The sequence below is a fragment of the Nothoprocta perdicaria genome, unplaced genomic scaffold (genome assembly GCF_003342845.1).
Source record: "Nothoprocta perdicaria isolate Ctin4 unplaced genomic scaffold, notPer1 scaffold_0, whole genome shotgun sequence".
Taxonomy (NCBI): domain Eukaryota; kingdom Metazoa; phylum Chordata; class Aves; order Tinamiformes; family Tinamidae; genus Nothoprocta; species Nothoprocta perdicaria.
The window spans coordinates 10,976,231-11,002,232 of record NW_020454092.1 but is presented as its reverse complement, the minus strand read 5'-3'; the positions used below and the strand labels follow the sequence as shown (position 1 = coordinate 11,002,232).

Here is a 26,002-nt window from a genome sequence, read left to right as displayed (position 1 = left end):
CTGATGTCTTCACTGGGGTAGTTTTTAGATTAGGCATTTGATTTTCACTAAATGGCTTTTTTAAGCTGAGGTCTAGCTATAAAGCAGAATGCCCTGGTTGGATGGAAGAGATATGAGTAGTCCAAAAGGAATTTTAAAAAAACAAATAGATTTGCATTGTATTGTCTGTTAAGCCTTAAGCCTCACCAAGCAGAAACAAGAGCTTTTCCTGGGTAAGCGTAATTGCCAAGTTTGCATTCTTAAACTGGCCCAAAGCTTTTTCTCTGGTTCCTGCATTGCCTGTGTGACAGTATCCAAAAGATGTTTCTGAATTATTTTGAAGTAAAAGCCTCAAATGGAGGATGGGTGGTGCTCTGCAGGGAAGAAGGGAGTTGAATTTTCTTCTAGAAGTGTCAGGGCAGTATTGTGCATAGAGAATAATATTCTTTTGCACTTATACATAAATGCATCACTATATTTTGTGAGGTAATCGATGTATGTAGTTAGGAATGAAAGAAGAAACAGGCCCAGAATCCTGTTATATTTCAGTGCCTTCTTCATAGATTACTACCCCCACTATTCTCTCCAGCACAGAGTCTAGAATTTAGCCCAGTTATTCCTGTCTTAGGACCTGTCCAGGAAGAGTGTTTGGGATCTGAAATGTCAGGGACTGTACTTCAGTTTAGAAGTACATCTCAGCCTGTCCTGAAGAGGTTGAATTGCCCAATGGGAAATGTGCTGGGAAGGGAAAAAAATACACATAGCAAAGAACTTTTGCCCAGTTTAAACAYGTTCCTGCAGCACTGACTTGAGAAAGTCAGGATTGCAATCACAGTTCCTCATTCCTTGTGCTGTAATCAGTGCTAACGGGTATCACGCTATATAAGTGATAGGCCTCCTTGCTCTCCTCCCCATGAAACGCATGCCAGATAAAACATCAGGCAGATCTGATTGCTTTAACCAGCTTGATAACTCTGCTTACTGTAGGCCCCGTGCTAATCTATAGCCTGATGCAAACTACTTCTGTGAATGTTGAGAAATTATTATTCCTATCTGAAAGAGGTTGGAGAGAATAAGAAGGAATATTTATTGTGAGAGTTTACTGCTTGCTACGCCCTTTATCTTGGACATATCTGCGTAGCAGCTGATCACCTATTGTGTTGCTGTTACATACAGGCTGCCTTAGTTCCTCTGCCTTTGTCAGGCACATTTATTGCTCACACTGCAAGGAGGGCAATTATGGGTCGTAAAAGAGGCCCTGTCTTGGAAGCAACCCTTGATCTAGACTTGCAGGAGGACCCTGAAACAGCTAAATCAAGATATTCCCTCTGACTCTCTTGGTACCTCAATGCAGCCATCCTCAATCAGCCAAGGTGACCAGATAACAGCGAYGAAGAAACGCAAGGAGCCGGCTCTGGACTCCTCCAGCTTTGATCTCAAGGAGGCAGAGCCTTAGCTCACGGGCTCCCCACGTGCCCTCTCCTTGCTGCCACACACAGAGCCCTTGCAGGAGTGAAGCATCRCGCCCCAATATCTGTGCCCGGCCTCTTTGCCAGGCTGTAAATCTCTTGGTGTGTTGTCTTCCCAGCCCTGCAGTTTGGAGGGACTGCTGTATGTTCTTAGGCTGAGAGTAACTGGGACCAGCTGTGGTGCTGTGAGCAATAAGGAGAACAATAAAAGTTTTAGGGAAATGTTTTCACAATAAAAAATGTGCATTTCATTTCTGAGGAAGGAGGAGGAGGCAAAAAATGYGTTTTGCAGAACCTGCTGGTACCCAAAGTTTAGCTGTGGCCATGGGAAACTGGGAAGGTTGGAAAGGAAGGAGAGCTTTGAGCTCAAAAATAGGCAAGTCTGAGGATCTGCTGAGTTTGAGAAGGGGGTGAGGTGTGAGCTAGGGAGGTGGGATTTCCCAGTTGCTGGWTTTCTGGCAGTGCTTGAGCCCAGGGTTTCCATTCAGTCTGCTTCTCAGTATTGGTAAAGTGTAAGGCTCKCACTGGCCATACCCTCCAGCTCCACTGAGCTCAGTCTACTTGAGCAGTGGCTTATTTTGAGGTCAGTTCACCTGTTTCCAAGGCTCAGCTGTGGCTGGTGGTTTGGTGGGTGAGTGATGGGATCCCCACCAGAAGACCCCTTCTGAAGAGCTTCTTGATGAAATTGCACCTACAAACTACACCTGGGAGATGTCAGGAAGAAGCTTTTCCAGCTCTTCCTCCCTTCTTCAGCCTGTGACTTCCCTGTCMAGTCCTTTCTTTGCGTTTACTCCTCTGGAAAGCTTCATCTCTACTTTGGTATTTCCCTTTATGATTAATGACTTTTTTCCAATTCACTTCSCACTTGCCCTACTTTCTCCAGAATGATGACGGCATGACTCTTTCAGGGAAGATCCATCTTTTTTAAAAGGTGTTGCTTTTATGTCTCCCTTGACTTCTCTGCCCAGCTCTCTCATCTTTCCCTTCTCGCATTCATCTTGTGCTGTCAACATATTTTCTCCTGGTCCTCTTTCTTTTCTTACTCCATTTCCTTTTCATCTTTTATGCAGAAGTMCTTTGGCTGCTTGCAGAACATCCTAAAGCAAGCTTGTTAAGGGTCTTTCAGTGGTCCAGAAACATCCCATTAGAGGTTCAGTTTGCTTCCTTTTTGTTCTAGTTTTCTGCAAATAAATAAATAAATTGATTGTAAACAGTTGGAATTGAAATTTTCTATTTAGTTTTTTTTTTTTTGACATTCTTTCAGCTAAAGAGCTCAAGTATAAGGATCCTTTACCCTGTCCTCAAAATAAAATGGGGACAGACACTCAATACATGGGTATCTTTCTTTTGTTCTGGTACACTATAGTGCTTAAAGGGCCCTTAAATCATCCCCTGCTTTACTGATGGAGACCAAGATATGGGTTTTTTCTTGCTCTCTTTTTTCACAAGTGATTTGTTGTTTGTGGGGACCGGGGAAATAAACTGTCTAGAATTTCACGTGTTACTGGCTTTCTTGCTGTGAGAATTTTTATTTATTTATTTTTTCCAGAGTGAGTCAAACATCTTTCAAGAGGCTATAAGCCTAATGCATTGGCACTGTTTAGGCTGAGCTGTTAAAGCAGAGGTACTTGGGCTTGTGGTCGGAGGGTACATCTGCAGGGTGGGTGTGGGMGAGCCCTGCATTTCTAGCAGACGTGCTCCTTTCATGGCCCTCAACTCTTCTGTGTGTGCAGGTGACCGGACTTCCTTCAGGGTTCAAGTTCGGCAAGTGGAGGACTATCCTGTGGACCTGTACTACCTGATGGACCTCTCTCTGTCCATGAATGACGACCTGGACAACATTCGTAACCTGGGGACCAAGCTGGCTGAAGAGATGCGGAAGCTCACGAGCAATTTCCGCCTGGGGTTTGGCTCTTTTGTGGACAAGAACATTTCTCCCTTCTCCTACGCAGCACCAAGATACCAAGACAACCCCTGCATTGGGTAAGTGGTAGGGGTGCTCTCAAGGGAGAAACCCGCTCTTTGCACGAAGGAGGAACTGAGAGATCCCATCCAATGACTCACTGCTTGGTTGTGACTGCAGAGTCATTTCTTACAATTCTTGTGTCAATCAACGAACCATGATTATGTTCCATCTTTCTRAATGCTGGTTAGCTGCAGCTATCACTGGGGTGCTCCAAAGCTATTCAGAGCAGGACAGGTTCAGTTTCCCAGTGGTTGTTTGGAGACATCTAGATATGTGGGAGTGTTGTATCAGGAGCCTGAAGATGCCTGTGAGGACCTGAAGAGGATGCAGACATAGCAGGGTGTTTCATCGACTGGAGGAGGAAGGAGAGGGGGAAAGGGGGGAGGATAGGAGAGAAGAGAAAAGGCAAGAGCCAGAAATTCCTCTTTTCTGAACCTAGCTCTGAGTCATAGTTTGGCCTTGATTACATCAATTAAGCTCTTTGTCTCCATTTTACAGATAAGGAAACTGGGCAATAATAGACCTTCCCAACAGAAGCATTGAAGTGAGCTTTGTAAGGGCCTGTAAGACTCGTTAATGAGCTATTGTAAAATGTTTTGGAGAAGTTGAGCAAATTTTCCTTTAGAAATTCTCAAGGAGAGCAAACACAAGCTGCAAAGACCTGTAGGTTGTGTGGTTTGCATTGCAATATCACAGCCTGCTTTGCTGTGTGGGTTTTTTGTTGCTGTTCTTGTATCAGCCAGAGTTTGGGATCAAGTCCGTCGAACTGAGGATTATGCCAAAGTGAGACTGGCTGACGTGGAGGTTATCCAGGCTCAGATGGATTCGTATGTTGATAGAAAAGGACAGATACAGTGGCAGATTCCTTGCTGCAAGAGTGTACCAYCTTTGCTGCTTACTTTCGTGGCCCCTGTTCTGTATCACCTTCGTCTCATGTGTCTCTGGGCTTTACATCTTGTATGGTCAAGTAAAATTGGTAAATTTAGAGTTTGYCTCTTTTGAGGCATTCTTGGATACTTAAATGGAAAGATCATCTCACTGGCTGATACCAAGGTATGTGAGTCCTTTAGGTTTTCTAAGTGACAGGTTAGAGAGTTTGCACCATCTATGAGCTTCTGGGCCAACTTCTAGSATTGACCAAGCATCTGACACCTAATGAGACATTAACCTGACAAATAATCCCCATCCTGTCTTCACCCACTTCATTCAGAGAAGAAAAGGGAACCCCTGCATCAGTGCAAGCCTTTTGTTAACAGGCTGGCTTTCAAAAGCCTAATTTCCAGGTTGTTTCCAAGGGGTCCAGAATGTACTGTTAACACCCGGTGTATTTCCTTCAAGCCAGGATGTAACAGTGCTGAAGATATGTGAGTTGTTCTCCTGAGGTTGTGCCACCTTGGCCTAAAGAACATAAATTTTTCTAACAAGATTTCAGCAGTATCCAAMCCTTTATTTGGAAGTAGGTTATTCCAACCTAGCTTTTTATTTTTTATTTACTTTTTTGAAAGCATCTCTACATTCAGGGGTACAGGTGAGGTGTTTTGTCTGGATCTTCCCTCATTGGACTAGCAGAATAATCTGCACCAGGTAGTTATTGAGCACATGTGAAGATGTCTGGATGCTTTACTGGGCACAATGGTAACTCCTTTGACTTCTGTGCCTTGGAAGAGTGCCACTTCCATCACATCTGTAATTGGATAATGTTAGATAAGTTGGAAGGTTTAACAGAAAATAATTGGACTTATTCAGCTGGAGTAGATTCAGCTTCCAACCATGGGGCACAGAGATTCCTTAAATGCACAGACGAAAGCCCCAACCAATACAAGTCTTTAAAAGCCTTTAAAACTATTCCTTCTTCAACTACTCCCCCTTTCTCTGAAAAAACAGAGTTGCACAGTATTTTCCATGTTGTATTGCCTGCATTTCTAGCTTTGGGATGCTGCTGTCATGAAAAGCTCCCCAGCCGGATAAAACTGGCAGGGAATGAATGGCTGGCTCTGCAGAGAGCTATTTGCACCCTCAGCAAAGTGTCCCGCGTTGGAGCCGCGGTCACCTGCCCTGGCTGGCCAGGATGACGGTGACTCTCTGCCAGGACAACGCTCTGTGCTGTGTTCTTTGAGGCTCTTCCCCACCTGAAAACTGGTGGGGCCTCAGGTGACGTGCTCAGTCATCTCCATCGTCCTCGGCACATGTTGCTTGCATCTTAGGGATGGGGCTTCGCTCCAGACTGCAAAATCTGCTTGGAAACTTCATTTTGCTAGTATGTAATTTACTATTGTATTTTACTAGTGATGTAAYTGAAATGACATGTTTTTACTGAGAAATATAGGGTGAAATGTGCAGGATGGGAAGGGCATCTGAGAGCTGGGCGACTTTGCAGTGAGGCTGCCTGAAACTGCTGATGTCTTTCAACAGGAGCAGTTCAGAGCTGTCACTTTTTCTTCTCCCGCTGTGGTTCGACTCTTTATGTCCCTTTGGCATTAGCCAGGCCTTTCTGTTTAGAGAGAGGCAGTATTAAGTAAGCCTGGGATTGGGAAACCATTTAGGGAGGGTTGCCAAAGGCAGCTCATGTGGGTGCTCCCTTGCAGGCATCATCTGTCTTAGTCCTCACTTGGGTGCTAGCACCCCATTGTTTTCTCATGGCATTGTCTTCCCCCTGCTGCTCTGCAGGTGAGTTTTTATTGATCTCTTTGTTCATCTAAAACCAGGTTACTCCCTGATTTGGCAGATAGGTGTGTTATGCATCGGGTTTTGTTTTGTCTTTAGCTATTTCTAGTRTAAAAGCAGTCTTTGCCCAGCAGCCTGCTTGCATCTTAAAAAAGCTGCAAGAAAAATGCAATGTGACTTTTTTCTCTTGCTCTTCCAGTGTATACTCTGTCTTCCTCGGTGCAGTGACAGCCTTTCTGCTGTGCAGGTCCTGTGCATGTGCAGCCCTTATTTCCGTGCTGGGATCTGGCTGGCTCCCTTCTGCCTCCTCCTGTATCCACCTCATCACGTTCCTGGCTCCACGTTGTGGGCCTGGCTGGGGTGTCTGCCATGCTTCACTTGTGCTCCCTTTGGAGAGAGATCTATGGAGCCAGGATTTGGCCCTCACTGTCCTTGCAAGCATTTGGAGTAGTTGAAGAAAGATAAGATGAAGAAAACTCAAAATAACCAAGGCCAAGGAAGACAGGGGGTTGGCTGAATATCCAAACATAGAGCTGTGATATTTCTGGTGGAGGTTACAGCCCTGCTGTATACCACTAACTAGTTACTTAAACAGCTGTAGTGTTTTGGCACCAAACCTTCCAGCTTCTGGGGTATAAAAACAGGGTTCAATGATCAGCCCTCGTGAGACGGGAGAGACAAGAGCAGAGCATGAGACCCAAGGAGCTGAGACCCTTCAGTACATAAATTACATACGTGTTTGCTCTCTGGACTGTGACTATGGCAAATGGAGTAGGCAGGTATGTCGTATCCTACAAATCTATATGAATGTAAGCTTGTAGAGACCTTATGCTAGGTTTTACAGAGGGATTTTAAACCTCGTACATTCCTCACCCAGTCCCTGGGAGTGAGCTGAGCACAAGCCTGAACCCTGGGCTGATGCCAGGCTGGTTGCTGCCCGCAGCCCCGTTTGTGGGCACCAACCTGCAGTGACTGAACCCTGTTGCCACGAGCGAGGCAGTGGCACCTGGCGCATGGTGAGACCCGCGCATGGCTGAGTAACTGGGTGTGCAGGAGGCCACCGGCGTGTCCCTGGTCCAGGAGCAGTGCTGGCCTCACAGCGCGYGTGTGGCAGGAGGGCTCCGGCTTGTCAGGAATTTGGTTTCCAGTGGTGGTAAATCTTGAATATTCCTTTGTGTAAAAAGCCTCTTAGAGCTTTACCATAGCGGGTCAGATGTCTGCAGAGGCCTCTTTTTCTTATCGTGAAAGATAAAGTGCAGAAAACAATTAACTAAAGCCAGTCCAACTCCTTTTAAAACACATGTTCTTAACCCTTCCCTCCCCTCTCCCCTGCACACATTCACCACTTCCATGCAGGAGGAATTGCTCTGCTGAGGGCTCTCAATCACCCTGTGAGTGCTAGAACAGCCCACAGTCTCCTAAAGAAACGTGTTCTTATAGCCTGCCAAGTCACTGCCTTTGGTGCCACTTCTGCCTTTCTGCTTTTGTGGCACTCTGAAGAGCAGGGCTGAGACTTGCTCACCTAGCTCACAGAGAGGGCTGGAGGACACGTGTCATGTTGCATCAATGCAACATTCCTGATGCTCTGAGGTAGGCACAGAGCAGAAAGTACTGTGAGCACATCAGACCAGAGAAGAAAATCCTTACCAAGAAGTAGTGGGAAAGCAACAATGACACCYGTGAGTGGTGCCTGGTCCCACTGTCTGGGCCAGCTCCCAGTGCCAAYGTGGAGGAGCTGCTGGACTGTACGAAGGGGTGGGTTTGGGCTGCTGGAACTTGCCTGTTGCATCACTGCTTTTTGCTCTGTGGACTCCTGTGTCAAAACTAGCTTTGTTTTATGGGTGCTGAAACTTKGGAGTCATGTTGTCCAGTGTGGTCAGATATTTGGCATCTCAGTTCTTGGCTCTATGCAGAGAGCAGAGCTCAGTCTTGAGGAGGTCTCTAGTAATTTCAGTTGGTCAAAGCTCCTGGTGGGGAGGGGAGAAGAGCTAAGTTTTACTGCAGATGTTGAATAGCCAGAAGTCAAAGCACCCAAAACCAAGCTGTGTGGAAACACTTCCTCCCTCTGAACAAACGCCAACCTGTTAGAAGTGGGGACTTCAGCAACTCTTGACTCTTAATGTGTTTCTCCTCGGTTAACCACRTCTCCTGTGTTCCTGTTCCAGTTACAAGGTATTCCCAAACTGTGTCCCATCCTTTGGCTTCCGCCATCTCTTGTCCTTAACGGATAAAGTTGACCGTTTCAATGAAGAAGTTCAGAAGCAGAAGGTTTCCCGGAACAGAGATGCTCCAGAAGGTGGTTTTGATGCAATTTTGCAGGCTGCTGTGTGCAAGGTGAGTCGCTCTCAATTCCAGATTTTAAAGCAAAGCAAAAAAGGGGGAGTTTTTGTGCATTATATCTTTGGACTAGGTCTTCGGTACGTCAGATCTTGGAAGTGGTGTCAGGAGCTACCGCTGCAGCACTGGTGGTATAGCAGGATCCTCCCCTGTTTGGCCAGTGCAGCTGGGTTTTTCCACCTCCTTGTGTAAAATAACCTGCCCGCCCTCATTAGGAACATAATATGAGATGTGAAATCTGTGCTGTGTGGCATGTCCTGGGTGAGGGAATCGCTGTAGTATTTTGTGCTGGACTAGCATGGGAATCATTATGGGCAGGATAAGCAGCAGCCTGCAGGTGTTCACTTGGCTTTGCTGCTGTGTTAGCTGTGTCTTTGGGGYTTTCCAGCGTGCTGCCCACTGGAGTGAGGTTGCCCAGGCACATCCTAAATGAAGCAGCATGTGTTAGGCAGTGCTCTTTGGCCAGGGATGCTCTCTTCTCCCAAGGGCTCTAGTACTGTGTGTTTGCTGTGCAAATAACTTATGGCCCAGCCTGTGGCTCAAGAAGTCTGTTCTTTTTCTAGAACTCTCTTGTTCTAGACTCAGCAAGGGGGAACATCTCTCCTCCGACAAACAAGTAGATAGGTTGGTCTGTATTTCTTCTAGTTAGAGAAGAAAATTAATGCTCTTCTCAACTATCTGCTTTTCTCCTCCAGTTGCCCAACTGTCCTGCCCTCCAGTGATGGCTGTGGTTGTTTTTGCCCTCTGACATAGTTTTGGGGTCTTTCCTCTGGTCTGTGTGGCCCTCTTGATAAAGCATGCTTTCTTCTGGCTGGGAGGTAGACCTCATCTGCAGAAGCTCTTTAGTACTGACTTGTGCAACTCCATGTCCCATCTCTGAGTGGGAAAACAGATTTTTTTCCTTGCCTTGGTTGGTTTTATTTTACACTTCGTGCTCTCAACAAGACTAAACCTGCACTGTTGGATCCAGTGCCTCCGAACAGTCATCTTCTCTCTCCCAGACTGGCATAAATATTGTTATTGGCACAACTACAGTGCTGCTCTCTACCATTAGCCTAGATTAAAACTTGAAAGGTGGCATCAGTGGTTAGGGCAAAGTAATCTCAGAGCAATGACTCACTTATGTTGCCCATCATTTGAATTTTTTAGTTTGTTTTTGCTGTTTCTTTGACTTCATTTTTGCAAAAGAAAAAAAARGGGGGGAGGGGGAGGATACTTCCTTACTATACAGACATATTGCAGTTTGTCATGAAGACTGTTCTTGAAGTCAGGCAGCTTTCAAGATAGCTCCAGGCACCTGTACACTTGTGCCAGTCTTAAACCATTCATAGGGAACAAAGTCTCTGCACGTGACTCTTTCGTGTGCAGGTGGCTTTTGGTTCCTTCATCGGTGAGGTCTAAAATCAAGACTGGGCATAAATGGTCAGCAGCGGTGAGGAAAAAAGCGTTTGAGCCGTTACAACTCTTGGCATGATGTGGAAATCCTGACTGAAGAGTTTCTCTGGCCGTGATGATGAGTTAATTACTGGAGCTCAGAAGGTAGCAAAGTTAAAGCAACGATGTGTGAGGAGGAAACACCGGCTGCRTGATCACCCATGCCTCCTTGGCACTGTGTTTGCTGAAGGTGGAGTAGCTGTGTATGGATTAGACGGTCACGGGCAGTAAAGTCTCTGTGTGTAGACTTACAAGTCCCTAAATCTCAGGCCAACTAGTTGACCTCTGAAGCCTTGTAGCCAAAACAGGAGCTTAGTGATTAGCTTTCCCTGCAGCAGCAGAGTGCTGGCCCGTGTCCATTAATGGCTGTGTGCTGGAGTCTCACACAGCATGGTGAGGGCAGGTGGAAGCTAATGGACATCTGGGGTGACAATGAGATACCTCCTCCTTWCGAGTTTGCGAGAAAGTGATTCTTTATCTGCAGTAAATGATGCTTTACATCCAGCAGTGACAGTAATGAAGCATCAGTGTGACTAAACCCTGCATGGACAGTAGTTTCTGTAATCTAGGAGCTGATTTTCCACAGTGCAATGAAAGAAGTGTGCAAATACTCTGATTTTTAGAGTGAGTTTCTCATCACTGTGTCACTGCTGTACCCTGTTGCATTCTCTAGTTTGCTGTAACTTTTTTTCCAGTTTCTGCCAAATATCATATTTGAAACCTAAGCTTTAGGCATTTATAAGCATGGAAAAAATCCCCTGTCTGTGTTGATGCATTGTGCTGATGATGCACAACATGTTGATGATGAATGTTTTGTGCACAACAGCAGAATTTGTGGCACAGGGGGAACATCTGTGTGACAACATCTGACTTTGGTATTTTCCTCCTCTTTGAGCAGGAAGACAGGAGAAGCAAGACTTGGAMGTGCCCCTGAGACTAGTTCCTTTAATATCTCTTCAGCTGTAATCCCCCTTTCCTCAGTATCACACAAGCCAGGCACAAATCTGAGTTTAGTCTGGAGTCTCATCTTGGAGAGACAAGGTAAAACAAATATGTTGCTTCTGGCTAGTTTCAAAATGAGGATTTCCTCTTTTTAGCACAAAAAAAGCTTGTATTTGATCAATAAACTGATACATGAGTGTCTCCTCAGGATGGGAAAGTTTTAGTTCATCTCCTGTAGATCTTCTGAAATCAGGGGAACAAAGCCAGCGTTGTCTTCTGCAGGAGACACTGTATCTACTTGGTCTAACCCTTCCTGGTCCAGCTAGTGGATCAGACATGGGAATTATGAGTTGGGTACATGAGGTGAAGAGAAGGAACCTCTTAACCCTTGGCCTCAAAGTTAGGGGGCTGTGATGAAGCTCACAAGTCTGTCTGAGATCTCCACAAAGCTGTAATAGGGCTAGGATGAAGAYATGCCCCCCCTTTTCAGGCCTTCAAATGAAGGCAGTTTTTCAGARCTGTAACTATTGCTGTGGTATCCTTGAAAACAAGGACCTGCTTCTGAGATGTCCTGTGCTGACCACATGGAATAGCTGTGTCTATCTGTTGGCCAGGTGTTTTTATGCTGTGTTTCATATCAGGCATTTCTTGTGCATGAGCCATCTAGGAGCCGTGTAATGCACCAAGTCATATTTTGGCCTGATTTTAAATCCAGGAGTGGGAAAAGTTTGCAGTGCTAATACAGAGTAATACTCAGGCCCATGTTTGGCTCGTTTTTGAAAGATGAGGATATGGTAAACGTTTTTCTGCTGGCAAAGAAAAAGCCAGAGACAGAAAACCTTCGTACCGATGCTAAAATCGTGAGCCAAGAATATTAACCAATCTTCAGTAATTGCTTTTTCCATTTGCAATATTTTGGTTTTCATAGCTTGCAGGGATTCGTAGKGTGCATATAAGACTCAGAGCTTACGTACTAAGCTGAAGCAAGATGATGACTGATTATAAAATAAAGCATCTTTTGAAGCAGATTTGAATAGTGCCTGCAAAACACTAGCACACAGACRTGACCAAGGCATCTGGGAGACTCTTAGGTGCCTTTCAGAGCAGTGCAAGAATACAGAGATTTTGGAGAATGAGTGTTTTAATGTCTCTTAATGCCCGAGGCTCAGTTCTCTTGTGCATGCATCTGTTTCTTCTGAAGAGCTTGGCATCTGAGAAACTAGTTGTGCTTTATGTATTGATGAGTCCAATGGGGTCTCCTAGCAGTTGATATCTTTGGATATTGTACTTTTTATAGGCCAAAGTATACATTTAAAAATTTATTTTCCAAGCTTGGAAATACTGATGCAGTGGTTTGCAGCTATCCCARTAGGATTTGGAGATTTGGGATTTGCTGAGGTCATTGTTGCTGTTTTGGCCTTTACTGTTGGCTAAAAGGAAGGAAAAGGTGATCTTTCAGGGTGGAAGAGGCAACCATAGCTGGTGAGAGGAGCAAGATCCAYGGCAGAGCCATGTGGAAACACATCTTTGCATTTTCCTCAGTTTTGAGTCAGGGCCTATCCCTGCTATTAAGGATCCTTTATAAGTCCTATATTTAAAAAAGAAAAAGGAAGGAGTAGATTTTTTCTTCCCTCAAATCTCAGTCCAAGATCAAGAGTCCCACTCTTGTTTTAAAGGTCAAGTCTTGCTCTTGATTTTTAGGCAACTCTCTGAATGCAGCTTTTCTTTGTGCAGTAGCACATTTCTCRGCAAATGAAACTCAGATTAATACTTCTAATCTCTTTAGAAGTTTCCTGGCCTCAGTTCTTTATATATCTTTTTTGTTTAAGAAAAGCTTTGGCTACCCAAAGAAAACAGCTGTATGGGCTCCTGTGTGGTGGACTGCTGCTTACGTTACTAAAGCCACTGTGACTTTTGGGTCCAGTACRTAAGAAGTTCCATTTTGGCACGAAGAATTTCATCTTTCTTTCAATGAGATCAGTTGAACCGTCTTCTGCTGCTCAGACCAAAGAAGTCCACTTTGCACAATGAGCAGGACTGTACTCTGCTGGTACTTGACAAGGGATATGTGCAGTCAAAGGCTTATTACTGTAGACTTACTTGCATTGCATGGATCATTCAGAAAAAATCTCTTCTTCTTTAGTGGAAGGAAAGAAATGTAAGCAAGAATAGCTGTCCTTATTAAACTGAAGTGAGTGTTAGATGTGTTGGAAAGATCAGAAGGCTTTGGGCCGTGACTCCTATTTGCAGGCAAACAGTGAAGTGCCAGTCRTGATCCCACACTAGGCTCATGCAGGGAGGGAAGGAGATGGATGTGTCTTTGCTCCGGGGTTGCTTGGGGGCCACAGGGTGACCAAGGCAAGGCTCTGTGAGCTGGGGCTTTCTGGCTTGCTCTGAAACCTAACGGTGCTGTTGTGTTTTTGGGGCAAACCGCTCCGTTCCTCACGGTGTGCGCGCTCCAGGCTGCTGGGCAGTATCCCTCTGTGGTGTTTGACAGGCAGGGCTTCAGCCAGCCCAGCTTGGCATGAGCTGGTGGCCAGAGCACTCMGCTCATGTAGGAGGAATGTGCTGCAGCGTTATGGTTTCAAAACATTTCCTCTTGGCTTCTATGTGTCCCGTTTGCTCCCATTGCAACCAGCAGCTTGAACGTGCTTTCTTAGGCACGGATCTGCTTCCAGGGCTGAAGCRAAGCTGGAAAGGCAGGGAAGCTCCATGGGAAGGAAACATTTCTCATATAAATCTTACCACTTTATTTGAAGGAAAAAAAATATCCATCRCTGTACATCTGTCCATGCAGAAATGGTCGTAATGTCTGTTCCTTCCACAGGCAGGCCAAGTACAAGATATTTCTTGTWCTGTTCCTGACATCCTGTTGCTTTCACGGTGACCAGCCAAATAAGGCTTGGAATAGACAAATTTTTCTTCCCAAATACACTGATATTTCTCCCTTCAGAAGTGGGCAGGCCAGTTGTGTGTGGATCAGTGCAGGCAACCAGGGTGAAAGCTTCACCTGTCCCACTCTGTGCCAGCTGTGTGGACCCCAGTGCTCCTGGGGCTTGCRCAGAGTGGCCTAAACATCTGTGGGAGATGAGGGAAGAGAGGGCTGTCCGGGTATTCGCTGCGGTTTGCCTAGAAGTGGCAGCCAGCCTGACTTGGAAGTGCCATCACTTCCAGACCAGAGGGGTTTATCTGTTGAGAAGGGAAAGCCAAAGCAGCTGCTAGATAAAAATCCTTAGAGAGCATAGCAGGGTACCTTGTGCAGACCAGGGGAGTTGACTTCATGTGTTACAGCTCAAACAGTTTTTATGACCGGGCTTTAATGAAAAATGCTGACTGGGGATATTACAGCTCTTGCTGTTGCTTCGTGCTGTGTAGCAGCTCTGTAATTCCACGGAGCTGAGGAAACAAGGTCAGATTAAATGTGTGGGGAGGAACTTGGCAGGTCTCCTTTGACTATAAAAGCAGTTGAAATTCTTATTCTTGGACCTGGGTAGCGAAGGTCTGATGGACAGTCCACACCCCATGTCAGGCCTGTTAAAATAACTGCACATGAAAGAAATATTGGGAAGTACCAGATGGGCCCTTGACGTTTTGGTGTGGTGCCAGGCATGGGTGGACATGCACATGCTGTTTTCTTAATTAAGGATGGCAGAGACCCTCCTATTCGAAGGGTGTGTGGCTGCACCATGGACAGGATGATGGGAGGAGGAGATAAATTGTCTCATGGTTTTCTTTTCCCCCAGGAGAAGATTGGCTGGCGTAAGGAGGCCTCTCACTTGCTGGTCTTCACGACAGACGACGTGCCTCACATAGCCCTGGATGGGAAGCTGGGCGGGCTGGTCCAGCCCCACGATGGCCAGTGCCACTTGAACGAAGCAAACGAGTACAGCGCGTCCAGCCAGCTGGTGAGGACAGCTCTGCATTGGCTGGGGGACACTGGGCAGGGTGCTCAGGCATCTGGTTGTCAAAAGAATTGATCCCCTGGCCTCTCTGGAGACCGCAGCACCAGATTGCAGCAGCTTTTGACAACCACTCCCTCTTGAACATGACTTTGCACCTGGTCCATCAGTTTGGAGATAAAACTCACCAATCCTTTTGGCCATTCCACCTCCAGTGAATGTTCTTGTGATGCTCAAAAGCGAGGTCAGAGGCTTGTGAGGTTCTTCAAGATTCATTGCAAGTGAGGGGGAAGAAAACTTTGCATCCTACAGTGTGTCAGATTTGCATGCAAGAGTTGAGAACATAAAGTGTGTCACCCTTTTGAAATGTCCAGTAGATGATCAGCTTCAGTGGGGAGGCTGAGTCTACCTGCTGATGTGGTGACAGTAACAACCACAATATGATGCTGATCTTATTCACAGCCTGTGGGCACAACACTAGCATAAATCTTAGTAATAAATAGAGAAACTAGCTCTTTTTTATTTAAATGAATGAGCATTTGTCTGCTGCTTAATTATCRAACAGTTCTGCAGAATGCTGCTTTATGAAGCAGATTGCAAGGACTAATTATGGGGTTTTTTGTTCTTGAATGTACAACAGCCCATAATGGGAGGTGTTCCTGGATGACTGCTTTGTGGCAGTAGGTTAGATTAATTGGAGAAATTCCTTTTCTATGGGACTGTAATAAACCTGCTCACAGCCCGTGTTCTCATTTGGTGTTATGCTATGAAACTGGTATGAGGATATTGCCTTGGCATTTCTATATTTGCTTCTTGGAGGCTTAAAATCTGCATGTAAAGTAAGATTTTTTTTCTTCTCCTTCTTCTTTTCTCTCTTTCTTTACTGAGGAGGACGACGTTTCAGAAACAGTGTGGGTGTTGAAAACCTCAGCCTGGTATCTTGAAAGTTAGCCCTGGTTCATTTTGTTGCTTGTGGGTAGCTAGAAAAACATATATCCTCCATTCCCTCTCTATGCATTTTGCAAAATTAAAGAGCTTATCTCTTTCTGCCTCTAGTATAAAGAAAGAGCAGACAATGTGTCTTTCAACTCCTGCAAAACCCGGTTATTTTTCTATTACAGTTTTAGCTAGTGGTCTTAYCTAGCATCCCTGCAGATAGCAGCTAGTGCATTACATGTGCACTTGCTGATGGCAAAGTAGAAAGAAAAGAGGGAAAATAAAAAAGTTTTAAGTGTTGCTGTAACTGAGTGTGGTGTCACTCCCATTTTCTGGTGATAGGTGCAGCAGAGGTGTCTAAAGGAAGACAGATGTACAGAAATGTTTCTACAATTTCAGTTCTGCTTGTGCTGGTACAGTAGGGACCTCGTATTGCAGTGAAACATGATTTCYAGACTGAGCTTTTTTGTTGGGAGTAGAAAAGCAATTAAAAGAGCAATTAAATTGATCTTAAATCGATCTTTGCTTGTGTTACCCATCAGTCTTCTGGTCTGTTTTTGCYTCCAGGATTATCCTTCCCTGGCGCTTCTTGGGGAGAAACTAGCGGAAAACAACATCCACCTCATTTTTGCTGTTACAAAAAGTCATTATGTCCTGTACAAGGTAAGTGCTGCTGAGCTACTCGGGCTGGAAAGACTTAAACGCTTCTTGAAAGCATCTTTCTTCCAGGGGAAGAAAGTGGAAACAGTCTTGTTTGGAGACAGTCTTTAGCAYGCATGAACAAGGCCACACACTGCAGGAAGGGCTGTCAAAAAAAAAACCAGCTTTTTCCCAAGCTAAATTCACCAGTTTTCTCTCCCTGCTAACTTGCAGGGTGTTGTTATTTCAGTGAAAAGCACTAAAGCCTCTTAAAGTAAATAGATACATGTTAGTGAGCATGTGAATACCTAAAATAGACTCCGGTTTAATCTTGATTTTAGGAGTGCTGCCAGCCGTGCAGCATATGAGAGAGCAGAAACCTGTTCAGCCCATTTTGCAGTGACTTAATCCCATTACCTAAGCGTGCACAGGGTTTCTGCCCAGCTGTGTTTTTCCATCACTGAGTCCAGGGCCCGGACGTGCCAAACGCAGCCTGAGCTCCCTCGCCATCCTCCTCCTCTCCAAAAGGAAAAGATTACCTGAGCCACAAGCAGTCAGACTATTTCTGGACCTGCACTAGCAGGGTTCGCTTCTCTGACTCTGTTACTTCTGCAGAAAAGGATTTTATTAAAACAAAATGGAGAAGGGGGGTGTTTCGACCCAGAGAGCTTTCAGAAATGTTCCCCTCCAGCTTTCAAATCTCTATACTGCAGAACTTGACCAAAACAAGCAGAAATGTTGCTAAGGTCGAAATCCTAGTGCTAACCCATAGAGAGCTGAAAGGTTTAGCTCATTCTCCACACCCTCTTCTGTGGAAGTTAATATWTCAATGAGAGCGAGACTGATGCAAGCTCAGCCTTGCTTCCTGGGTTGCCAGCTGCCCTGAATGCAGATTAAACCCATGTAAATTTACTGGATTGTGCCCCCATCTGGCAGAGGAACTGKATTGATGGGAGCCACACTGGTTATCATCAGTCCACCTTGGCTATGAGATCTGTTTAGCATTTGATGTTATTAGTGTTAGAAATGCTTTCCTTTCCCAAGCTCCACTTTAAAATGAACAGAGTTGTATGATGTATGTTGACAGATAGTGAGGCATAATGTGCCTTGTGTCCTGGACATGCAGTGAGTCAGTGCTGCAAGGGTGGACCTCAGAAAACGCTTCATCCTTGTACTCTCTGTGTGAACCTCAGTGTGTTTTCTGTTTTTCTTTTTTAAGAATTTTACAGCATTGATTCCTGGAACAACAGTAGAGATTTTACACAAAGACTCCAAGAACATCATTGAGCTGATAGTCAAGGCCTACAATGTAAGTTGCACTTTAATGTTACAGCAGCTGTGTTGTAAAACGCCAAGGGCTTAGCTAGCCCTGCTCTCCCTTGTGCACCCCACCCACAGCTGGCTGCCTCTCTCTTCTGGTCCTTCATACGATGGGTCACCATCAGGCTTGTTGCATCCACCCTGGGGAGGGAAAGAAGCTGCTTGCTGCATTTAGGATGACGCTGGGGTCTGGGTTGATCTTGTGCTACGTCTGCCTCGAGCGTTGCTTGGGTCCTTGCTGGTGTGGAAGTTGAGTACTACACGGGTCCTCCCTGCGTTAACTGCTTCAGTAGCTGTGGGGTGGAAAAGGGCAACAGAGRTGCCCAAGGAGGTCTGCAGCAAAGCACAGATTTGCCCCCATGTCTCTCATGCAGAATTGCTCTCTAAATACAATTTTTATGTAAAATACACTTCCACAGAAYGTGCTAATATTATCTTTTCTATTTAAAATCCAGAGTCCTCTCAAGGATCTTATTTGGCTCCAGCTAATGTAGCTTCCCTGCAATGGTCTGTGCAGCATGAATCAATTGGTAGCCCCCTGACAGTTGATATTAACATGTGTCTTGGCATCCCAAAAGGTCACTGACCACAGAGCTGTCTGTGTAATCTTCCCTGGTTGCTGGGACTCCCAGAGGGCAGGAAAAGCAACAAGGATGCTGAGACCAAGACATTCAATTACAGGAATTGTGGGATGAACTTCTGCTAAAATCGGGGTTGATTTTCTGTCATTTCAGACAGGGGGCAAGTGGGGCCTAGAGAYAGACTGCCCTGGCTGCCACCCAACATCTGCTGGACGCTGGCAGCTCTGGGCTCTACAACAGGCATCCTGGAAACCTGGCACATGCCCTTTTAATTCCTTTGGGTGGCTCTTCTACTACCCCTACCATCCCTCACCCCTGAAATTTAGAAAATTCTTTGAGGAAAAAGTCTGAAATTTTAATTTCACCAAACTGGAAGGAAAAGTTTTTCTCACACATTGGAACATCTGAGCTTGGGGTGACAGTGACTCATGCTTTGTGGCCCAGGCTCTGCCTCTCCAGTGCTTTAGCCATCTCTCTGATGCTCTTGCCTACTTTTCTCCACTGAGGCACTAAAGCCATGGATTTACATTCATGTCTAAATCAGATTTGCTCAGGACATATGAATTCTAATATCCCTTTTCCCTATCTCTTTCATCTCACCTTCTCCTCCTTGTCYGGCTATGTGTCGCATGTCTGATGTATTGGCACCTATGTCTTTTATGAGGGGTCTGAAGCAAAAACCAAAATACAGCTTCTGTAGCAGCTCTGTCCTGACTGCAATAAAACCCTTCTGCCTTCTCAAAGTCTTGATGTGTCTGTTAAATGGGAACCCTTCTGGAAAGCTCTGCAGGGCTGGTTCCGTTCTCTCCACTTGCCCAGGCTGGCACAGTCTCCAGCAGGTTTTCTGCCCAAACAGGCMGGGTGGATTTGGACAGAAGGGAGCAAACTGAATGCTGTTTATAAAATCTTTTTCCTAAACCTGCTCCAGAAGGATCTCAAACATGTTTCTTCGATTATAACACAAGTAAGTTCCGCTTGGCAGGTGGCTGGTGGCCTTCATATCAGGTGTTCCTGCAACCACTGTCGTCTGAGGATTTCCTTGGGGCAAAAAGGAACAGTTGTGATTAAAGATGTCATAGAGAAAGGAGTTTTTCCCCATTTTGATTGAAGGAATCCTCTGTAATTAGGGAGTTGATAGTGTTTAAAACTTTCAACTAAGCCTGTGAAAGTCAGTCTTAAGTAGAGTACTATAGTACTTCATAGTCTAGGTTTTGCCCATGGTTCTTCACTGATTCCAGAAACCACATGAGTTTATTCGAAGCAATTTTGGGAGTTACTAATTACAGGTAGATAAACATTTTTTCAGAAATGCTGCTTTTTTTGAAGTTTGTTTTTTTCCAGTGCTGTACCCCAGAGTTTGRCTGATGTGTATATGCACAAGAAAACAGATATAAGGCATTCTTCCATCTGTCAGAGATGTTAGTACACTGAATAGACCAAGTAGTTTTCTGTATTTTGAAGACAGTGCAGGATATGTCTCTGCAATTGCATATTTAGTGCTTGATTGACTCTGATTTTAAACAACATAGCAGTAGGCCCTTCCTTACCCTGTAGCAGTGGCTGGGTACTGTAGAAGATATTTCTGCATAAGGCTGCCAAGTGGCTAATAACAATAGCATTGCTAAGGCTAATAAGGAATCCTGACATCCATGTAGGAGCGACCCATGCAAAGCCACATCAAATTTGAGCAAGCCTAATTTATTGTCTTCAGTAGTGCCTCAAATCACCACTCTGGAAAACAATATAAAAAAATGGGGCTAGGAAAATTTCTTTCCTTTCCTATTATGCCTCTGAGCTTCAAGTGACTGCCTGTAATGCTGATAGACAAATATTGAGACACTTCTCCAGTCTATTTAATAGACTCARAGGCTTGACGAAGTGATAAGCCACTGTATTCCCATTGCAGATAGTTCATCTTCCTTTTAGGTTAAAGATGTCGAAAGTTTGTCCAGATCAAAAAGAAGAGATAGTGTTTCTGTGCGACAGCTTTGTGCTAATTCCAGTGTGATAAATACTGGGCAGAGCAGTGGATGCATGTGCTGTGTGTTCAGCCTCACTGGCATATGCTCCATGTAGCCTACAAGAAGTGGAGACGCCAAATATATAGTCTAAAATGTGAACCCATGAACCTGCAGCCCAGGCCCCAGACAGGAAATGGTTTCCTGAAGTGCAGCATAAATATGGGAAATTACTGCCTTTCTTCGAGGGTTGTGTAGATTTGCCTCGTCAAAATYCATTTATTTCCTGCTCGTTTCCAACAGCTTTGGCTCTTTGCTAGCATCATTTCTCATTGTGAACGCTGGCTGTGTCACTGCRCTGGCTAGCAAGAGGTCTGAATTAGCACTTTTCCTCACTCTGGCCACTTCAGTGAGCAGAGAGACAAGTGAGGAAGGGATGAAGCAGCAAGTTAGGTTGGAAAAGAAATGTGTTTATGCAAAAAGAAACCCTCCCTTCTGGAAACTTGAGTTATCTTTGGACACCACTCCCAAAATATCAATTCCAGCCATTGAGAGAATTGAGCAAAACAACTTTATTCTGAATTAAGGTCTATAAACAAAGTTTCTCTGGGTTTTGCAGTAGAATGGAGAGATGAGAAGCAGAAGTGCAGAGATTCTCCAAACCTTACTGATGGAAATGAGACAGAAAAAAATGGGAGAAAGCTGTGAGGGTTTTTTTTTTTCCTCTTTTCTTCATAAAAAGAAGGACTTTTCCTCTTCTACCCTTTCCCTAGAAAAATTCCCATGGAAAACCTGATGACTTTAAGACTTCTGAGCAGTTGCACTTTCTGTCTGGCACCTTTTMTCAAAAGAGAAAATGTTTCTGTAACTAGTTCTGTCTGGCAAGAAGTTGGAATGATTGATCCAGTCCTTCAGCCTTATTTAAGTTTTATACCTTCTTTATGCAGTATAAAAGGCATTACAGGCTAGAGGCTAGAAGAGAAGCTTTGCATTTCTCTAACAGGCCTTTTTACATGAAAGGTGTTAACATGAGGTTCCCTCCTTCAACTCGGAGAGGAAGAAAATACTCCACTTGCAGTCAATGTTTTCTTTCTCTTGGAAACACGTGTATCTCTTCAGATYTGGCCACACTGGTCACCATGACTGTCATGGAGTGCATGAACTGTCCACACACTTGTCAATCCATTTCTGTGATGTCCTGTGTATGGMCATTATACCACTTTGATCTGTCACAACCCTTTCTCCACCACAGGCTCTGTTACTCAAAAGTGTTGACAAGGAGGAGAGTGTTCTGAGGTGAACATGTGGGTCTATGTGTTCAAATAGGTGATTGTCCATAATCCTAGTTACACTGATCAAAAACATCCTGATAGAATCAAAAATAGATGCCTGTTTGTGAGCACAGGTAATTTCCCTTCCAATATAGGCAAAGATGTAATAACCACGTGAAAACATCAGAGAAAAGACTTGAAATGGTGATGTGGAGGAGAAAGCTGTCCGCCCTTAGTAACCTGATGTCTTCTCCATTGTGTTTCTAGAGTATTCGGTCTAAAGTAGAACTTACAGTTTGGGACAGTCCGGAGGATGTTGGCTTGACCTTCACTGCCACGTGTCAAGATGGTTTGTCGTATCCTGGTCTCAGGAAGTGTGGGGATCTCAAAATAGGAGATACGGTGAGTCTGGGTTTCTGTATGCCACTCTTTGGGTGAYTTTGGAGGAGGGACCTCCCCTCGGTTCCTTCCTTAGCGAAGTTCTGCTTCCACTACTATCCTCAAAACTGCTGCCTTAGTACAGAAACCCACGAAAACCAGCTCTGCTAAAAGTGACTTTGCATTAAATAGATCAAACACTTAATAAAATAGCAATGCCTTTCTCTGTAATCTCAGTAATTTATGTCTCTTTCACCTGTGAACTCTTCTTACCATGGTCTCCTGGTCTTTCTCTGGGCAACTACATATTCTAGGTTTCCTTGTTATTGTTTGAGAATCTGAGTGAACAGGTTATGGACAACTTCTGAGGTATTGACCAAAAAAWAAGATTTTCAGAAATCTTGCAACCACTCACTCATTTAATTCATAGAGTTACTAGATGGCAACACCAAAATAATGACATAGTCCATTCTGTGTTTTTTAGTTCAAACAAACAACAACAACAAAACAACAGTGAAGTTAAGCTTTGCTTGTTCCAATGGATATTCATACATAAAAATGAGTTGCTTGACTCCTCTCCAGTACCAARTCTGACTGGTGTAAATGGATCTGTTGGTGGGTGCATCCCCAGGTGATAGCAAGTTCTGTAGTTCACCATCTTCTGGGGAGAGTGCTGCCCTTTCCCACTGGGAAGGACCTGTCTTGGTTCCTGTCTAGTCTGCCATAATCTGAAGAGTAAAGCATCCTTTTATAGATAAGTTTTCATGATGTAGTAGCTCTATTGTGTTTGAGCCCAGCTTGCTTGCAAAACAGGGAGCTGCATTTCAGGTGGCCCCGTTGACATCTGGCACAAATTGGCACAATCCCACTGAGGTCAACGGAGCCAACTGAGGCTTGCAAAGAGTCCCAGCCCCCATCTCTTGCTATCTGCAAGAAGGTGCATGTGAGTGCAAGAACAGGGATTTGCTTGTTTTAAGATGACTAGGGGGTTCTTGGGTTTAAAAACATATTCTATTCTCTAAGTACTCAAGTGTATATAAAAATAGTTGGGAAGAGGAAGCAAACAGGAGCTGAATATTTACCTTGCCACATAAGGTCTCTCCCAAGATGAAGTTTTAAAAAGGGAGGTGACATTTTTAGCTGACTTTATTGAATTGGTCAGTAAAATCAATTCCTGGAACTGTGCCACAGTTTTCTTGTGCCTTGGTTGTTCCCACAGCAAAGCCAGACCTCCCAATGTATCATCCCAACTGGTGGATGGTCTTGGGCTCAAGTTTGGCATAGGCTGCTGCAGCTTCTTTGGCTGGTGCTGTAGAAGAGGTTTCGTGCTGGCCATGTGTGTGCCCTAGCAGTGCTCAACACGGGGCCCAGCTGGGTGACCAACATGGGTCCCAGTGGTGGAGGGTGGAAGCAGGTCCCACAGGGATTGCTTCACAGACAATTGCCTTGTCTGTGAAGGAGGATCCTGCATGTGGTCAGCACACACTCATCAGGGAGATCTGGAAAGCTCTGTGCTTCTCAACCTGATGTCCTGCAAGCACTACATCTGGCCTTTTCTCCTCCCTCTTGTGCTCTTGCGTTGCTGCTTCTGTCACCTCCTGCATTCATCCCTGGCTTTCCTGCTGTCACTGTCCTGCAGACTTCTTCCTGTCTCCATTTCTCTCCCGGCCTCACCATCGCTGCTTCTGCACAGCCCAGCGCCCAGCGCTTCTGTACAGCCCAGCTCCAGATGCCTGCAGCCTGCCCCCCAGCAGCCACCCTGCATCGCGCGTCAGGTCTGTTACGTGGGACTAGTATGGAAACTGTATGTCAAAGAGCTCCCCTGTCCCTTTTCCTGGGAGAGGTGGTTATAGACTTCAGGTTAAGTATAGATAGCCCTCCTGCAAGGTGCTCGCTAATAGAGGTAAGTAATTTAGTCAGCAAGTCTACAGAGGCAGTGACAACTGCTTTCTAAATGAGGGGGGGTATTTTGGGGGTAAATAGTTGGTGCTGCTGCATGCTTTGCTTTGGTGTGTGGATAGTGAGCCTGGGCTGGGTTCCTATCTCGGTTCAGGTTCCTTAACTGGATGGGCAGATGTGACCCAGGACCGTGGCCTCATGGAGCAGGAGGCTTCCCACTCCAGTTAGATGTGCTTCCCGGTTCCACAGGGATCAAGATTTGGCTCCTGAGAACTRTCAGGAAAGCGTCCCAGTATGAAAGGGACGTGGAGCTTCTCGAGAGGGTCCAGAGAAGAGCAACTAGGATGATTAAGGGAATGGAACATCTCTCGTACGAGGAGAGGCTGAGTGAGCTGGGCCTGTTGTCTCTGAAGAAGAGAAGGCTCAGAGGGGATCTGATTAATGTGTATAAGTTCAGGAAGGGAGAATGCAGGGAGGAAGGGGACAAGCTGTTCTCACTGGTGGCCAGTGATAGGACGAGGGGTGATGGCCACAAGCTGGAGCACAGGAAGTTTTGTCTCCAGGTGAGGAGGAACTTCTGTCCTGTGAGGGTGACAGAGCAGTGGAACAGGCTGCCCAGGGAGGTTGTGGAGTCTCCTTCTCTGGAGGTCTTCAAAACCCGCCTGGATGCCACCCTGTGYCACATGCTGTAGGTGTGCCTGCTTGAGCAGGAAGGTTGGACTAGATGATCTCTAGAGGTCCCTTCCAACCTTGAATATTCTGTGATTCTRTGATTCTGTTTCCAAAGAGGATAACACTGGCACCAGGTCCTGATCTGCCATGGTTTAGTCTTAGAGGTGCAGGTGGCAATCCAAGGAAGGGAGCAGGATTGCACTGATCCCCTTCAACTTGCTTTCTGATCTCACTGGCCATTTTAATTTCACCTAAATGGTTCAGATCTCAGAAATCGAAGGGAAGAGAAGGGGTTGTGATGGGAGGGCAGCCGCTGAGCTGCCATCTGCACATTGCCACTTGGCACATAGGAGCAGAGCAGCCTGCAAGGCTGCTCAGGGCCACCCCACAGTGTCTGCAAATTAAAAATCACTTGATCTTAATGCCTACGAGAGGAGTGTATTTAGAGGTATTTGGAATATAGCTAATCTTTACCATAACAAAGCAGCTTCCACACTTTCTGCTTACCCCTTTGCATATATATATATATATATGTGTATATATATATATATATATATATAAAAATACATAAATATAGATCCAATAGAGAGCAGTGCTTGGTGTTGATTGGCAATGCTGCCACTTTTGGCAGCATGAGGCAGCTTCATCCAGCCTCAGGAGCCACATCAAACAGCAAGGTTAAATGCGGGGCCAAGCGAATGGTTGTCAGATGTTCTTGATTTTTCCCAGGGAGGAAATAACTGTCATTAAATATGAGCATCGGAAAATGGGAGATGTCTAAGCAGAATCAGAGGATGTGCTAAAGTGAAACCCTTGTGAAGCCCATCTTACCAAAAGTGTCTATCAGAGTATCAAAAAAGGTCTGTTAATAGAGTGCTGAAAGTTTGGGTCTCTTCGAAGATGCACATCAGCCTTCCCAAAGAGCCTCTTAAATTGTTGCTCCTTTAAGCACCAGAAGTCATTATGTTACATTCATTAGACCTGTGGCTATGTTTAGCTTCAGCAAATATTTTTCATTTTGGATGTCATGAAACCCTGACCATTTGCTAGATATTTGTCCTGATTGTTTCATGCTTGTGATATCTTCAACCACTAACCAAAATATTTCTTTTATGGGCAGTTTATTTTGAAAAGACTCTTGTATTGCGTGAGACCAACAGGTGAAATTTGTTAGTGTCAGTTTTGCTTTTAAAAGTTACAGTGCAAACAGTGCTACACCATGTTGTTTAAACATCTTAATGGGAAGCTTGAGGCATTTTATAAACAGTGCAGAGTACACAGCCTGCAGTAAAACACAAGGTAAAGCAGCACAGCTTTGTCTTCAGATGTTTTTTTTTTTTTTTGGACAAAGATCAAACTGCAGTATTTCAAAGATGAGGTCCACAGTTTCAGGTCTGGAGCGCCATCCCTGCCTTCATTTCTCTTAAAAAGGAAGAAATATGGATTTTTTTGCAGAAAGGTGTCAACTAAATATTCCCTGCATGAATTTTTAGTTTGCTGGGGGAAGACTTAAAAAATAGAGTGCAGTTGAGTGAATCCTATGTAAGGGTGCAGTAAATGAGCTTAAGTTTAAGGAAGAAGCCATGGGTGAGGTGTCAGTGGTGAAGGATTTGGGAAGAGGAATGCTGAGGACAGGCTTCCCTGAGCCTTCTGAAGGC

The 26,002-nt window shown here is 45.0% G+C and overlaps 1 protein-coding gene across 2 annotated transcripts in view; it reads left to right on the top strand.

Moving 5' to 3' along the window:
* Positions 1–26,002, top strand: part of ITGB5 (integrin subunit beta 5) — a 63,370-nt gene that overhangs the window by 11,940 nt on the left and 25,428 nt on the right. For both annotated transcript variants that reach the window (XM_026054386.1, XM_026054378.1), the window contains exons 3-8: positions 3,182–3,431; positions 8,244–8,412; positions 14,535–14,696; positions 16,194–16,289; positions 17,485–17,574; positions 21,663–21,797. In XM_026054386.1, coding sequence (XP_025910171.1) covers positions 3,182–3,431; positions 8,244–8,412; positions 14,535–14,696; positions 16,194–16,289; positions 17,485–17,574; positions 21,663–21,797 — 902 coding nt within the window. The remainder of the gene's footprint in view (positions 1–3,181; positions 3,432–8,243; positions 8,413–14,534; positions 14,697–16,193; positions 16,290–17,484; positions 17,575–21,662; positions 21,798–26,002) is intronic.